Below are 17678 nucleotides of genomic sequence, written 5' to 3' on the forward strand. Positions count from 1 at the left end.
TTTCGTTGATCCAAATGTCGTATTCAAACACCCTAATCCCCCGCCTCAATGGAAAGCTGAACTCGAGAAAAATCTCATAAGGTTCTTAGTGAACCAACAAAATAAGTACATACTCTTCCCCTACAACTTCAAGTGAGTGTTGAATAATTAATGTCGATCATATGGACATTTGTTCAATTATTTACTTACTAGCTAAGCTATCTCCCATATATATATATGTTGACTCTAGTTAATGTCGATCATATTTGTGTATAAAAACATATGCAGCAATCACTGGATATTGATGGTCATCGATATGGCCAATAGTCTGTTGAGCATCTTAGACTCGTTAAGAAAAGAGCAAACAGAGTACCAAGACATGATAGATATTATCCAAGGGTAATTTGGTCTCTCTAGCAACTATATATACCCCGATCTCTTAACTACAACAATTATTAAAGGCCAAATTAATTTTTTATTTTATTGGGTATAGTGTTTGGAAAAGTTTCATTGAGGAACACCACATGAAACATTACAAAGCGCCACTAGATGTAATCACACACAAAGTAAGTACTAGCTACATTTATATATATAATTCAATTAACACCATGCATGCTTTCAATTCACCGGATCTTTTTTCTCGTAAAAGTGGGTTATGAGGCAAGAACAGGGGAACAACTATTGTGGATACTATGTTTGCGAGTTCATCATGGCGTACGCAAAAAGAACTCTTGAAGAGATCCTCATAGTATGTTATACAAATATATTCATCTATTCACAATTTCTTTTATTGCTCATATATATAAGTAATCACGTGACCAACACACACACACACACACACACATATATATATATATATATATATATATATATTAATACTTTTTCTTTAACTTTTATTGAAGACTCTATGGTTGAAGGAAAAAGTCATACGACGTGACCAACTGAAAGCAATTTAAGAGACCATAGCAGGATTTCTTAATGACCAGGTCTTAAACCCCGTCGACGAGTTCTACAATGACATGAACGAAACATGGAAGCCAAACCAGATGTAGTGAATTTGTTATCCCAAAGATATGATAGAATATACAATACAAGCTTTATTTGTAATATATATATATATATATATATATATATACATATTATATGTATATAAAATAACGTACAATATATGTATATGCATGTAATATATACGTTAGTTTCATACTTTAGTTTGTACAAAATGTTCGAACATTATAAGCGTGTAGAATACATATATTATTAGCAGCGTAGAATGCGTGTTCGAAACCTATTCGAAAACTAAAACAAATCATCAATTGAAAATAGAAACAAAAAAAAGAAAACCTTTAGTCTCGGTTGGTAATACCAACCGGGACTAAAGGGCCGGCCCACGTGGCCAAGCCGGGACGCCTCTTTAGCCCCGGTTGGTATTACCAACCGGGACTAACCTTTAGTCCCGGGCGAGAAACCGGGACTAAAGGAGGGACCCTTTAGTCCCGGATTCGTGCTCCTGGTTAGAAAATCGGGACTGAAGGGGTTTCCCAACCAGAAGTACAGTTTGTTTCTGTATTAGTGTACATACATTGTTTGCTAAATACAGTAAGTATAGAAGATATTTTCAGGAAACTGTTTAACTTGTGCAGCTAATTAAGTGGGAGGATCTTGTCGTGTATGTCCACGTGTATCGATCGTGATCCAAACAAAGGTTTCAGTTTGGGAACAAAAATGATGAAGACCATGGTCTTCAATACGAGAAGAAATTTCATCTAACTAGGAGAGGAGAATGTATCTCACTTTGTTATGAGCAAATAGTACTGCTTCAGTGAGCTTGATCGAATAACATATCAAATTTTGTCCTTGTCTAATTGTAGAAACAATTTAGTATATATCAGATTTTGTCAGAGTTTGTGGTTTTGTCTAACATGTTTTTATTTTCAGACTAAAAAATTGTATATTATACCTACACAAATTACAACAAATAAATCTATAATTTTAATATAAAATATATACAATAACCATCGCACGAAAGAAAGCTAAAATTCACCATTCTACACACATCACAAAGGGTGGACAGCTACCATACACAATACCTAACCTAGGTAAAAAAGAAGAAGGCTTAGCTAGATTCTCTAAAAAGGTAATGCAGAGTTCATAGAGAAAATATTGGGGGCTTCCTTTCTTTGTTTTAAGAATCTCCACCAGATTTTCTTTCTCCTTTCTCTTAAAATCTTGTATAGGAGATTGAGAAAACACAATTTATCATTTTAAAAAGGACACCGTGCTTTAGCAGATTGAGAAAAATACACACATCCTTTACCTCTCTGGCATATGGGACCAAATGCCAGCTGGTCAATTGTTTCCTTTGTTTCTCCTTGATCTCCTCTCTACCTCACACTCTAGACTCCAACCATTTCATCCATCTATTCTCTCTCTCATTCAGCGGCAGCGCCCTTACACTCTCTTCTCTCCCATGGCCGGAACGGCAGCGACGACATAGCTTGCTCGTCGAGCTTGGTGGCCAATGTGGCAGGCTCTCCTACTTGGCTCCTCGACGTAGCGGCCGGCAAGGCAATGGCCGCATGGCTTGCTTGCCGGGCTTGTAGTTGTTGCCCCGGCGGAAAGGGATGTCCCCTTTCTTTGAGAGGATGGGGTATGTTTTTGACTTTTGAGGAATTGAGATAAAAATTAAGGAAAGAAAATAAGAAAAGGGATCAACACGTTTTTTTACTTCATTCCCTTATATAACAAGTTTTAGGCAAATGTGATTGTTTTACCGATCCAGTGGAAATGCTCTTAGCCAAACATCAATAGCCAATTACGGGAAACGGCTCACAATAGATACTCCCTTCCGTCCTAAAATAAATAATGTTTCAGGTTTGTCCTAAGTCGAACAACTTTAAGTTTGACCAAATTTAAAGGAAAGAACATTTTAATATCTATTGCACTAAACAGGTAGAATATAAAAATATATTTCACGATAAATATAATAATATAAATTTGGTATCATAAAATATTAGTATTTTTTCGTATAAATTCGGTCAAACTTAAAATGGTTTGACTTAGGATAAACCTAAAAACATCACTTATTTGGGAACGGAGTGAGTACTGGCCAAAACTTGGATTAAAAATCGAAATAAGAGGTAAACATGCTGAATTATAACATGTAATGCTAGACTAGGCCTAAGCACCGTCAACTAGCGCGCCGCTCTGCCCTGCACCTCAGTTACGGCACAGAGGATCCTGTGGGTCCTCCGATCCGTCCAACTCCGAAGCCACCAGCGCGGGCAGCCAAAGCAGGCCGGCAGGGGGGGCCGGATGCCACGGCTGAAACGGCAGTCCCGCAAGCAACAGCATCGGCTCTTGCATTGCAGTCCCTTTTGTCCCGCCACCGGCCACCAATTTGATACAGCCTCTTGCCTATCTCCCTCTCTCTCTCTCTAGCTATCTCCATGGCCATGTCTCCGTGTACATATCTCCGCTCCGGCTCCGGTGCACATCCCGTGACCGCCGGCCGCGTATATCATCGCTGAATCTGAGCCTCCCACACGAGAGTCAAACGCATAGCCTGATCCCCAGTTACCACGAGCTAAGCCCACACTAGCTGGCCAGTTAACCCTGCAATAGCTGCATCCTCTGCTCTGCTCTGAGTATCTGCTCCCAAACCAGCAGCTTTCTCCCTTCTAGTCCTCCTCGCTCGACGTCAGTCGCTCGATCGGTGCGGTCGAAGAAGGAGCTGATCAAGAGCTAGGGGGAGGAAGGAAGGTGCTGGATCGGAAGGTATATAAATCCCTGTAACTGAGCTACTCTTTCTATGATCCTCTCTGTTCTGATTGATGGCTCTGCATCCTGTGGGCAATAGCCTTTGTTGTTGATGCTGTAGTTAGTCTATACGGGTGTTTAATTTCCTTCCATGGATTCCCTTTCTAGCTGGTAGCTTCTACCTACCTAGTTCTTGCAAGAGATGCTAGCTGATGCGCTTCGTACCTCGCTCTTCGTGCTCTGCAGGGTTACCATATAAACCCTGTGTCACTTGTGGTTTTTTTGTGAGAGTTGTATCTTCCCTGTGGAAGCTTCCATTCCAATCATTTCTGGATACACTAGAGTGTACGTAGCTTGTAGAAGGTGAACGGTAAGTACCTTGGGCTTCCTGCACCCACACATTCCAGCATCTCCCGGCCAGTAGTCCTGCTCCTGCAAAGTGTATTTCCTTTGCCAGCATGCTGAATATTTGCAGGCTCCAATTAAGGAAGCACCAGTTTTCCTCTGCCATACATATTTTTTCATTTTACTTGGTAAATTGAATTTCTATTTATTTCCTTTTTTCCTTTGTGGGCTTTTAACTTGAGTGAAATAATCTGATTGAAAAATATACATCTGTCCTCTTTCAGAAAAAGAGAACAAATATACATGATCGTTGATGAAGATAATAGCTAGTGTTTCTGTACCTAAAATTAATATGAGCTATTTTTATAACAAACCAGGCAGAAGAGCTGTCATTATATGTTAGTAAAGACGATGAGGAAGAAACCTGTTTGTTGCTGTGTGGTTGCATGATACGTACTGATTTGGTGACTCCTGATGATTTTCTGGCATATGCCGTTCTAACAGTCCAATATCTCACTCTCAGATAGGGGATATAGGAACCTGTTGGAATTATGACTAGTTGACTATGCTGCCAAAACTATATTAGTTCAGAAGCTCTTATTTGTGGGAATTTTAGTAAAATAAAATGTACAGAAATAGTAAAATTGATAGGTGAGGTTCAAACTCTTCCCAAAGCTATCTCTGAGAAATTTTGAGTTTCAGTATTCATGAAAAGTGAATACATACTTTTCAATTAGTTTTAGTGAAAAGGATGGTTTATTTTCTTGAATTAGCCTTCTAAGTACACCAACAATTTAGTATTTATTTGACATGATAAGTAAGAATCAATCTATAGATACTGAATGGGGATTCCGAAATGCATTAACCACAGTCATACCACAAAAAAAGTTGCAGACTAGTTGCCACGTTTTTATGCAGCAATGAGAGAGTACATGATGCTCTGGAGAATTAGTCAGTGGAGCTAGAACCTAAAAACATTTCTTTAGCAAGATCAAAAGCTACCACCGATCATTATTCTTTACCGTTATCATTTTAGAATTCAGTCATAGGGGCAAAACATGTTAGGTCAATTTCTTCTTTTCTTGGCCACACCGCCAAGAACTGATACCAAAATTGGATCAAATCCTCCCCCCAATAACTCTCTCTTTTACACAGGTCCCTCAAAACGTGTCGCTTCTAGGTTTCACTAGTTATCCAGCGAAGCACCATGATTTTGGGGCCATTTCCCATGTTAGACACTGATGGCTCACTAAAATAGTAAGTGCCAACGTATGCTCCCACTGAAATTGCTTTGACCATCTTCTTTTTATCCTTGTGTGTGGATTCCATCATCTGATCCCATTATACATCTCTGGTGAGTGCTCTGCCTTTTCGCCCCGGTTAACTTGGTGGAGGTGAATGTGTGGTGTGGCTTCCATGAGGCAATCTATTGCATTTCCTGGTGTTTGTGGTGAAATGAAGGCAACAGAACAGGGTAGAGGCTGTCATGTGGGGCCGATGTCATGTGGGGCTGCTGTAGGCGCATGCGTCCAGCGCTGGTGGCTGAGTCCAGCTTGCTGTCCTCAATCTGAGGAGTGCATGGTGACCACATCCAGCGGCCAGCGCATGGTGGCTGAGTCCAGCCGGAGGTTTAGTTAGTGAATGGTTAGCAGGGTTAGCGGTGAATGGCTAGCAGCGAGTGAATGAGCGGTTAGCAGTGAGTGAAGGAGCTTAGTCGGTGGAATAGCTAGCCGTGAGGCTATGTAAGCCGATTGGCATCTCTGGATGGGCAAGCAATGAAGAACAAACAATCAACCCAATTCCCCCAAATACTCTAGTCCCCCTCCACGCCGACTTTGCCCGGCCTTCCTCCTAGCAATTGTTATCCTCACTACCCCAAATGAACTAAGGTCCATAACAGAGGCAGTGGAAGGTGGTAGCTGGCAGGTCATCGTCTCTGAACATGTTTACATAGGAAACCAACTTGGGGCCTTGGGGGTGTCCAAATCACCTACCAGTTTGTGCATATAGTTGTGGCCACCTATGCAGTTTTTGAGGCTGACATTAGCCTAGTCCAAAAAAGATGAACAGAAGTTTTGAATTTTTTTTTGTCACTTCAACTCATCTAATACTTTATCACCAAGAAATTGGATGGTTAATGAACTATAACCATGACTCATATCTCTTGTTTTCCATTTTCAGGTCTTCTGGATCTCAGACATTCAGGACAGCACAAGAACCCATGTGATCCATTTCTTCAGAGAATCAGCCAACACCATCTGCTTGCCATGAGAGGACAAATCCTTGCCTGCCTCCCTCTGAACCTGATCACACTCCTCTCGCTCTTCCTGAGCTGCACCAGCCAAATCGACTCCCAAACACAAGCCCTCCTCCAGTTCAAGGCTGGGCTAAACGACCCTCTGAACCACCTCGTGTCATGGACGAACGCCACCTCCAAGTGCCGCTTCTTCGGCGTCCGGTGCGACGACGACGACGGCACCGGCTCCGGCACGGTCACCGAGATCTCGCTGTCGAGCATGAACCTCTCCGGCGGGATCTCGCCCTCCATCGGGGCGCTGCATGGCCTGGCGCGGCTGCAGCTCGACTCCAACTCGCTGTCGGGGCCCGTGTCGCCTGAGCTGGCCAAATGCACGCAGCTCCGGTTCCTGAACCTGTCCTACAACAGCCTCGCCGGGGAGCTGCCGGACCTGTCCGCGCTGACGGCGCTCCAGGCCCTCGACGTCGAGAACAATGCCTTCACCGGGCGCTTCCCGGCGTGGGTCGGCAACCTGTCCGGCCTCACCACGCTCGGCGTCGGCATGAACAGCTACGACCCTGGGGACACGCCGCCGAGCATCGGCAACCTCAGGAACCTGACGTACCTGTTCCTGGCCGGCAGCAGCTTGACGGGGGTGATACCGGACTCCATCTTCGGGCTCACCGCGCTGGAGACGCTGGACATGTCCATGAACAATCTCGCCGGCGTGATCCCGCCGGCCATCGGAAACCTCCGGAACCTGTGGAAGATCGAGCTGTACAAGAACAACCTCGCTGGCGAGCTCCCGCCGGAGCTCGGGGAACTGACCAAGCTGCGGGAGATCGACGTGTCCCAGAACCAGATCAGCGGTGGGATCCCGCCGGCTTTCGCGGCGCTCACGGGGTTCACGGTGATCCAGCTCTACCACAACAACCTGTCCGGGCCGATCCCGGACGAGTGGGGCGACCTGCGGTACCTCACGAGCTTCTCCATCTACGAGAACCGGTTCTCCGGCGAGTTCCCGGCCAACTTCGGCCGATTCTCACCGCTCAACAGCGTCGACATCTCTGAGAACGCCTTCGTCGGGCCTTTCCCGAGGTACCTGTGCCGCGGCAACAACCTCCAGTTCCTTCTCGCTCTCCAGAACGGCTTCTCCGGTGAGTTCCCGGAGGAGTACGCGGCGTGCAGGAGCCTGCAACGCTTCCGGATCAACAAGAACCGGTTCACTGGCGACCTCTCGGAAGGCCTCTGGGGGCTCCCGGCGGTGACGATCATCGACGTGTCCGACAACGGATTCACCGGAGCCATGTCGCCGCTGATCGGGCAGTCGCAGAGCCTCAACCAGCTGTGGCTGCAGAACAACAAGCTCGGCGGGGCAATACCGCCAGAAATCGGCCGGCTCGCCCAGGTGCAGAGGCTCTACCTGTCCAACAACACCTTCTCGGGCTCCATACCGGCGGAGATCGGCAGCCTATCGCAGCTGACGGCGCTGCACCTGGAGGACAACAAGTTCAGCGGCGCCTTGCCGGACGACATCGGCGGCTGCATCAGGCTCGTCGAGATCGACGTCTCCCAGAACGCGCTGTCCGGGCCGATTCCGGCCTCGCTGTCGCTGCTGTCGTCGCTCAACTCGCTCAACCTCTCCAACAACGAGCTCAGCGGGCCGATCCCGACGAGCCTCCAGGCGCTCAAGCTCAGCTCCATCGACTTTTCCTCGAACCAGCTCACCGGGAACGTTCCGCCGGGGCTTCTGGTGCTCGCCGGCGGCAGCCAGGCGTTTGCCCGAAACCCCGGCCTCTGCGTTGACGGCAGGTCCGACCTCGGCGTCTGCAACGTGGACGGCGGCCACAAGGACGGCCTCGCCACGAAGTCGCAGCTTGTGCTGGTGCTGGTCCTTGTCTCGGCGATGCTGCTGCTCGTGGCCGGCATCCTGTTTGTGAGCTACCGGAGCTTCAAGCTCGAGGAGCTCAAGAAGAGGGACCTGGAGCACGGCGACGGGTGCGGGCAGTGGAAGCTGGAGTCGTTCCACCCGCTGGAGCTGGACGCCGACGAGATCTGCGCCGTCGGGGAGGAGAACCTGATCGGGTCGGGCGGCACGGGGCGCGTGTACCGGCTGGAGCTCAGGGGCCGCGGCGGCGGCGGCGGCGTGGTGGCCGTGAAGCGGCTGTGGAAGGGCAACGCGGCGCAGGTGATGGCTGCCGAGATGGCCATCCTCGGCAAGGTCCGGCACCGGAACATCCTCAAGCTGCACGCGTGCCTGTCGCGCGGCGAGCTCAACTTCATCGTCTACGAGTACATGCCGCGAGGCAACCTGCACCAGGCGCTCCGGCGGGAGGCCAAGGGCAGCGGGCGCCCGGAGCTGGACTGGCCGCGCCGGTGCAAGATCGCGCTCGGCGCGGCCAAGGGGATCATGTACCTCCACCACGACTGCACGCCGGCCGTCATCCACCGCGACATCAAGTCCACAAACATCCTGCTCGACGAGGACTACGAGGCCAAGATCGCCGACTTCGGCATTGCCAAGGTCGCCGAGGATTCCTCCGACTCCGAGTTCAGCTGCTTCGCCGGAACCCATGGCTACCTCGCGCCCGGTGAGTCTTCTTCATCTGACACTGGCCTTACACAATTATTTGTGCCACGTACTGATCGGCTGCGGTGTTCACGTTCGCAGAGCTGGCCTACTCGTTCAAAGTGACGGAGAAGACGGACGTGTACAGCTTCGGCGTGGTGCTGCTGGAGCTGGTCACCGGCCGGAGCCCGATCGACCCGCGCTTCGGCGAGGGCAGGGACATCGTCTCCTGGCTGTCCAGCAAGCTCGCCTCGGAGAGCCTCGACGACGTCCTGGACCCGCGGGTCGCCGTGCTGGCCAGGGAGAGGGACGACATGCTCAAGGTGCTCAAGATCGCCGTGCTCTGCACCGCCAAGCTGCCGGCGGGCCGGCCGACCATGAGGGACGTGGTGAAGATGCTCACCGACGCCGGCGCGGGCCCCTGCAGCCCGCGCGGCCAGCCGCCGTCAAGGGTCTGCAGCAACAAGAGCTGTTGCTGAATTTTTGGAGCAGGCTCTGCCTCTTGGCTCTTGCCACCGATAGATATGCCTCTGCTTCTTCGTTGAATCCCTGGTGCCATCTGCGCTATGTGATAGGACAATTCATAGGATCATGTACTTGCAGGTATTTTGTACAATGATTAAACTGAAGTACTCCTTAATCCTCATTAATGTAAGCCATATTTTGGTCAAAAATATTTGAAAGCTGTATTATCACCTTTTGTTTCTCTTATATGTTATAATAATATGCTATAATTGCTACAGAATAGTAATATCATCAGAAAAAAATATTTTAAAAGTGAGGCAAATACCACTTTTGTGAAGATGCATATAATTTGATTAATTATTTTTCAATAAAAATGCCTTTAGATGATTTTTGCATAACAATAACATAAGCACAGACAATTCGTAGTCCAATCTATGTATAGAGCTTTGATAGACCTTATTGTCATTCCAAGAAAAAGCTTCCTCTCAATGTTGGTGGTATCTACAAAAAGGACTCGTCCTAACAAAAGATAATTTAGCTACGAGGTAATAGAAAGGTAATGTGAAACGTTACTTGTATGATCTAATTGAAACAATACCACAAATTGTCCTTTTTTAATCACAGCAAATTGTCATTTTGCTGATTCATTTGGAGAGTGGTATAAGATGCTTTTGATCTTACGGTATTGGCCCATGCATTGCAATGGGTACAGTCACACAAAATTTACACTGAGATAACATCTCTTCCAAGTTCCAAAAAATAACATGCTAACAAAATACAAGAATACTTCATGGTATATATGTCTACAGGTCCGAATAAAACCTTTCAACATCTTTTGGAGCAAATAACAATGGTCAGCATATCTTGAGTTCATCAGGGCAGCAGCTCAAACATCTGTAAGATAAGAGTATTGGTATACGTTCCTTTGAATGTTTTATAAAGCAAATATAGGTCCATCCTTCATAATAAGTAAGTTTTATTTCTTTAATTAAGAGCCAAAAAAAGTAGGACACAATTGGTTACATCATTGTTATGGACCTAAAAAATCAAATTTGAAATGGATCTCATCATTGTCACTCAACTTCTCCACCTTCGTTCCTATTTGGTGAAATTAGTTACAGCCACCCCTGGAAGAATTATGTATCTGTATGGCATGAAACCATATTCACATTGATTTTTCCAAAAAAAACAAACATATGCACATTGCGCTCCCAAACACCACCCCTTCAATTGCTCTCTAAGAAGAGCATGGAAAACACAAACCTAATTTCAACAAATATGAGCGAAGTTGGAAGTCACAAACCTGCAAGAACTTTGTGCGTTTGGGACCAGTGCCTTGGGACAGGTACTGTAAATGAAAAAAAACAAAAGTAACAATGAGATAAGATAAATGGTCAAAAGTCTTTTTTTGAACAACGCAGGAGAGCTACGTGTCATTTCATTAAGAAGAAGTAGCGGGCTACAAGGGAAGGTCAGGAGACCATAACCAAAAACTCCAACAACAGCTAATGGGCAACACAGGAGAGGTCAAAAGACCCGGCCATAAACCCTAGCCCACAGCGCGCACACACACACCTAAACATGAACAACACGGCACTGCTACAGATTGACTTATCACTATCGCCACTTTCACTGCCGTAGCGATAGAAGCGACTGTATTATGCTTCCACCGCCGGTTGGACCAATAGCGAAGCCTCCTGAGGAAGAAAACCGGCAGTTGAAACTTCTACCACCCACGGGTTAACAATAGATGCGGTAGTGGTATTTTCTCCGTCGCATGAAAAGCCGAGCCGACTAGGATAGGCGTTCTAGGCGCTGGCCCTAAACGACTGTTCGGTCTACCGGCGGTAGTAAATTTAGCGAGTTTTTTCCTAACTACCCACAACATAGTTGCATCACCATTCCACTTCTCCATCTTCAAGGTTGGCGCATTGTTCCTCTCTCCCAGTTTATGTGAACCATTGCACGCCTCACGCAGCGCCACCGCCACCTCCCGCACGACCAGCGCATTGTTTCTCTCGCAATTTGTGTGAACCATTGCACGCCTTACGCCATGCCGCCGCTAGATCCAAAGGCAAGGGTAGTGCTTTCGCACTGCACTGATGGATCTTTGTCGGATTATTTTCCTCTTTAGTGATCTCATTACTAAGGAAGCTCTCATCCTACTGCACAATGACGATCATAGGCTCTTCGAAATGGAGGTGGCTCCCAACAACAGGAACGCACTGGCCAGCCTCACAGAGGATGTTGTTCTAGAGATCCTCCGCCGCCTCCTCGCCCGCTCGTTGTTGTGCTGCAAATGTGTCTGTCGCTCTAGGAACCGCCTCATCTCCAACAACCGTAAGGTGCTGCCCCAGACTATGGCCGGCTTCTTCTACGATGGTGAGAAAGGCGAGCGAAACTTCACCAGTGTCACCGGTGAACGCCCCGACTTGTCCTTCTTGCCCTTCCCCATTGACAAAGTCTGTCTTAGATTGCTGCAATGGCGTCATCCTATACTTGTGCATTGAGGTTGCTGGATCCTACTATGTCGTCTGCAATCTGGTAACCAAGAATTTGCGGGTACTGTCGCCTAGCATCCATGCTATTGGTTAGGCTAGATTGGGGTTCGATCCGACAGCCTCCTCGCACTTCCATGTGATTGAATTTGTTTCCATGTGATTGAATTTGTGGAGGAGGAGGATATTGAGTGCCTAGGTGTGGAGATCTACTCATCTCAAGCTGCAGCATGGATCTATCTAGAATCTGACACTACTAGAAATCCTTTCATCTATGACGATTTCAGAATGACGATAATAGTTTTGGTCATGGAATAAGGTTCATTAGTGACGAAATTACGTAGATGGTCATAGATGATTGGTTTGGCCGTCAACCCCTTTGTTTAACTGTGACGAATTTGAAAGAATCATCATACAAGTGTTCTGTGATTCGTCATAGAAGTGAAAGAGAATAGTTTCACCGTTCAGGTCCCACCTGTTAGATAATTATTTCGTCATAAAAGTAGAATTTATAAAAAAAATTGGTGGTGCCTTAGAATCGAACCCACCACCTCTTCTCTCAGAGCCAAGTTGGCTTACCATCAGAACAAGACTTCGGTCATGTTTAGAGATTGGAAGTTTTTTTCTTATTCGATTATTGAATCAATCATAAACCCAACCCAACCGAACCCAATCCAATCCAATCCACCCAGATCTAAATCGAATCGGGCAGGGGGTGGGAGGAGGTGCTCCGGCGGCGGGTAGCTGCTGCGGCGCGGTGCGCTTCTCCGGCGGCGGGTAGCTGCTGCGGAACGACGCGCTTCTCCGGCGAGCAGCTCTGGCGGCAGGTAGCTGCTGCGGCGCGGCGTGCTTCTCCAGCGGGCAGCTCCGGCGGCGGGTAGCTGCTGCGACTTCTCTGCTCTGGCGGCGGGCAGCTCTGGTGGCGGGCAGCTCCGGCGGCGGGCTTCTAATGGCGGGCAGCTGCTGCAACGCGCTTCTCCGGCGGGCAGCTGCTGCGGCTTCTCTGCTCTGGCGGCGTGCTTCTCCGGCAGGAAGCTCCAGCGGCGGGCAGCTGCTGCGGCTTCTCTGCTCCGTGTTCAACCTGCTGCTACTTCAACTACTTAGAGGTACTGTCATCTTTCATTGCCTGCAATTCATAGCATTTCATAGCTGTTTAGACATGGCTTATTAGAGGTAATTGTTGTTACATTGATTAGATGGACAGGACATGGATTCGTGCTACTCGGTTCAGTGATAAGTTCACAGACGGCGTTGATCAATTTATGTCATATGTTCGGGATAGATTCAATGCAGATGATGTTATACTTTGCCCCTGTCGCCATTGTCTGAATCAGTCTTCGCTGAGTCAGAAAGATGTGCATAACCATGTGTACCTCTATGGATGGTCAGCTACATATACTCGGTGGGTACAGCATGGAGAAGCTTTTGATGCTAAGATTATTGAAATTGCAGAGGATGCAGATGACCCTGATCATCTAGGTGATGTGGTCAATGAGGATGAGGCTGACAATGAAGATGATCTGGGTACTATAGAGATGCTTGCAGACTTGTACACAGCTGTAGAAGAAGATGGAGAACAGCCTATGTTTGTGAAAGTTCTTGAAGATGCAAAATGTGCTCTTTGGCCAGGTTCTGTTCATTCTAGGTTCTCTTTTCTAGTTAGATTGCTACACATCAAGTCCTTCTACAGGATTAGCAACACAGCAATCAGTGTTATATTGAAGTTATTGGCAAGGTCATTCCCTAATAGTTGTCTTCCAGATTCATATGACAAAGCAAAGACATATCTCAAAGAATTGGGCCTTGGATATGAGTTAATCCATGTTTGTGACAACAATTGTGTGTTGTTTCGGAAGAATCTTGCCAAAGCGGACATTTGCCCAAAATGCAAGGAATCTAGGTGGGTAGATGCTGATGGTGCCAAACGGGTTCCAAAAAAGGTTTTGAGATACTTTCCTCTTATACCTAGGCTAAAGAGGATGTTTGCAAACAAAGCAACATCTGAGGAGACCTGGTGGCACAAGGAGAAGAGGGTGGCTGTGGAAAATGAAATGACCCATCCAGCCGATGGTGAAGCCTGGAAAGACTTTGATGATATGTATCCTAGCTTCGCTAAAGATGCAAGAAACCTAAGGCTTAGTTTAGCTATAGATGGCTTCAATCCATTCGGGAACATGAACACAAGTTATAGCATGTGGCCTGTACTTGTAAAGGTGTACAATCTACCTCCATGGTCATGCACTGATGCATCCAACTGCATCATGGCATTACTCATCCCAGGACCAAAGTCTCCAGGCAAGGACTTTGACGTATTCTTAGAACCTCTCATTGAGGATTTGTTAAAACTCTGGGAAGGTGTCAGGACTTATGATGCATTAACTGGTTTGAAGTTTGACCTTTGTGCTGCAGTACTATGGTGCATACATGATTATCCAGCTTTGGGTGTATTGTTAGGGCGAATTACTAAAGGTTACTATGCATGTATTTATTGCAATAGAGATCCATTGTCAAGGAGTCTTAGGAAAAAGATATGCTACATTGGACACCGTCGCTACCTCCCAAAAACTCACAAATGGAGAAGAAGCTTGGCCTTTGATGGACACCGAGAAAATCAGATAGAGCCAGCAAAGTTGACTGTGGATGAAACTTTGGAGGCTCTAGAGAGGGTAAAAGATGTTAGTCCTGGTAAGCCTGAGGGTAGCAAGAAAAGGAAGCGTGGACAGAAGGATCAGGAGCCAAAATTGTTCAGTCGAAAGTCGGCCCTATGGAAACTACCTTATTGGAAACACTTGAAGCTGCCACATAATCTTGATGTGATGCATATAGAGAAGAATATATGTGATGCCCTTCTCGGCATAATTCTCCGTCTTGATGGCAAGAATAAGGATACAGTTAATGCGAGACTTGATTTGCAGGATATGGGCATACGACCTGAGTTGCATTTAGAACAAGAAGATGGTGATTCAGTTTCAATGCCAGCAGCATGGTATGCCATGGAGAAAGAAGAAAGGACTGCATTTTGTGGATTTATGAAAAGTATTCGGTTTCCATATGGGTATGCTTCCAACCTGACAAGATGCATTAGTGCAGATGGTTTGAAGGTGCAGGGCCTCAAAACCCATGATTGCCACATCCTACTCCAAAGAATTTTACCAACCGGTCTCCGAGGATTAGTGCACAAGGACATATATGAAGCAGTTGCTGAGTTGGGTAAATTTTTTTGGGAGCTTTGCAGTAGGAAACTAAAGGTTGATGTTGTGAAACGTCTAAAAGCAGAAATCCCTGTGATACTGTGCAAGCTTGAAAAAATATTTCCTCCTGCTTTTTTTGATGTGATGGTCCACTTGGCTGTCCACCTTCCTGATGAAGCACTGTTAAGAGGCCCTGTCCAATATGGATGGATGTACCCGATCGAACGCCAATTGGGCACTTTGAAGGGGTACGTGAGGAATAGAGCTAGACCTGAAGGATCCATCGCTGAGGCATACATAGCTAATGAGGCATTGACCTTTTGTTCAAGGTACATGGAAGATGTTGTCACTAGATTTAATCGTGATGATGACAAATGGGATCCACCAAATGGTGACCTCTCTGTCTTCCAGCATGGTGTTAAACTCTTGGGAGCCAACAGGGAAACATATCTTGAAAACAAAGAATTTGACAAGCTTTGTTGGTATGTGCTAAACAACTGTGATGATGTGGAGCCATATTTGAGGTGAGTGTTTTTTCTAAATTTTGTGTGCTACTAAAAACTATGCTAAACCTGCATGACCAATACTCATATTGTGAACTGTCTGTGTAGCAAGTTTAGAGAAGAGTTAGAGAAAGAGGGTGGCCATGATATTGAGAGTAGGTTAGAAAAGGAATTTCCTGCTTGGTTTAGGAGTCATGTAAGTGGTTCCATAATTTATGCAATATATCATGTTGTCTTCTTAATCTGAGTTCCACATTTTTCACTTAATCTGTTGTCTTTTTAGATCAAGATGCTATGGAAGGATAATCGTGAAGAGGTCAGTGAAGGGCTTTATGCAATATCATGTCGACCTGACCTTAGGGTCAGATTATGGTCATCATGTAGTGTGAATGGTGTTCGATACAACACTATTGACCATGAAAGACAAAGGTAGACACAAAACAGTGGTGTGCTGGCAGAAGGAACACACAATGGAGTGTCGACTGAATTTTATGGTCAGCTCAAGGAGATAGTTCAATTGAGCTACAACTCCAATTTACAAATGATTCGAACTGTGGTACTTTTTCGGTGTGAGTGGTTCAGTCAAGATGGCAAAGCTAGAAACATTAGAGATGATGGCCATTTTAGATCCATCAATATAGAGAGGTTTTGGTACAAGTCAGACCCATTTATATTAGCAAGTCAATCAACAAAGGTCTTCTATGTGCAGGACACACAATTTGGCGACAATTGGCGTGTTGTCCAAAAATTTGAGCATAGGAGCATGTATGATGTCAATGAAACAGAAGCCAGCACTGTTCACCAAGATGAAACTGGGTCTGATAATGAGCTTGAGGTGCAAGATGATCAAGATGATGGCACCGATGAACCTACACCAGTGCAGCGACATGTAGATGGACAGAAATCTTCTGTTGTTGGTAACTTACAAGCTCTTATCAATAGAAGAGAAGAAGACATGGCTGAGAACAGTGATGAGGATGATGACTATGTAGATGACACCATCTTAGAGTATTGTAGTGACAATGATAGGGATCCCATGGAATGTAATGATGATGATTAGCTGTCATTTTTTAGATGTTGATTAGCTGCCATTTTTGGAGCACAAATATTGTAACAAATTCTGTCATTTTTGGGATGTATACTTCTGGGATGTTGATGGAGCACAAATATTTGAACAGTGGCTCTTTTTTTGGGATTGTAACAAATTCTGTCATTTCTGGGATATGTTGATTAGCTGTCATTTTTGGGATGTTGTTGTCTCTAGATTCTAGCAAAATCTGTCTATACAACAAATTCACTCATATAGTTAAGTTAACTCAAACAATTTTTCATTCATACAATAACTCATTCATACATTAACTCATTCAATAACTATGACAATTCAGACATCAACATACATTTAGTAATTCATACATTCAGTTAACTGATACATTTAGTTAACTCATACATTCAGTTAACTCATACATTCAGTTAACATTCAGACATTGCCAATTCAGACATTCATAGTAGGTAGTTGTAGCTTCATGGGCTGAGCACCTTTACTAAACATTGCCACCATCAGTGCCAAAAAAATAGCAAGAAAGATCAGTGAACCACAACACACTGCCTTCAGCTTCTTCTGTGGCTTGGCAAGTGCCTTGGCCTCAAGCTCCTTCACAAGTGCCATGGCCTCCTCCTTTTCCTTCACCAGTTTGGCCATCTCCAAATGTGCTTCATCTAGCAGAAAACTGAGTTCGTTCTTCTCCAGCTCTAGAGTTTCATTCTTGCTACGCAAGACCCTAACTGCATCTCGCAAATCAACAAGAATTTCAACCTGATACTCTATTGGCTTGGGATCAAACCACTCCCAGAAAGGGCATCCACCAGCCTAGCACCCACAGACATTCAGATTGTCAGGTAGACTATTACCTAGATTGAAATCAACACATCACAATGCAAATTGAACTCACCTTGTATTTGGGGCATGCATTGTACCTCCTTCCAGGATTTGCATTGCTCCATGAGATCCACCTGGGAGTCTTCTGACCACAGTAGCACTCCAGAGCCAGTGTGTACGAGTAGGGGAGGTGGCGGTATGGAATTGGAGAGGAGTATGGGGACCGCGCCCTGGACTACTCCATGGAGCTCCGTGACGAG

At 45.9% G+C, this 17678-nt stretch overlaps 2 protein-coding genes across 5 annotated transcripts; both read left to right on the forward strand.

The window, feature by feature from the left end:
- Positions 1-3326: 3326 nt before the first annotated feature.
- On the forward strand, positions 3327-9582 carry LOC136486736 (receptor protein-tyrosine kinase CEPR2-like). Of its 4 annotated transcripts, none has more exons than XM_066483705.1 (3): positions 3327-3753; positions 6262-8907; positions 8988-9582. In XM_066483705.1, exons 2-3 carry the CDS (start codon positions 6348-6350, stop codon positions 9362-9364), a joined length of 2937 nt encoding a protein of 978 aa, XP_066339802.1. In that variant the 5' UTR covers positions 3327-3753; positions 6262-6347; the 3' UTR covers positions 9365-9582. The 4 variants fall into 4 exon arrangements, with proteins under 4 accessions (XP_066339802.1, XP_066339804.1, XP_066339801.1 ...); XM_066483707.1 differs by lacking the exon at positions 3327-3753 and adding an exon at positions 3904-3982; XM_066483706.1 differs by lacking the exon at positions 3327-3753 and adding an exon at positions 5454-6006.
- A 3462-nt stretch (positions 9583-13044) lies between these two features.
- On the forward strand, positions 13045-16602 carry LOC136488836 (uncharacterized). The gene is made up of 4 exons (XM_066485639.1): positions 13045-15563; positions 15651-15738; positions 15826-15858; positions 16252-16602. The coding sequence occupies exons 1-4, from the start codon at positions 13045-13047 to the stop codon at positions 16600-16602; spliced, it is 2991 nt and encodes a 996-aa protein (XP_066341736.1).
- The last annotated feature ends 1076 nt before the right edge of the window (positions 16603-17678 follow it).

Source organism: Miscanthus floridulus, chromosome 10 (assembly GCF_019320115.1).
Source record: "Miscanthus floridulus cultivar M001 chromosome 10, ASM1932011v1, whole genome shotgun sequence".
In the NCBI taxonomy this organism is placed as follows: Eukaryota; Viridiplantae; Streptophyta; class Magnoliopsida; order Poales; family Poaceae; genus Miscanthus; species Miscanthus floridulus.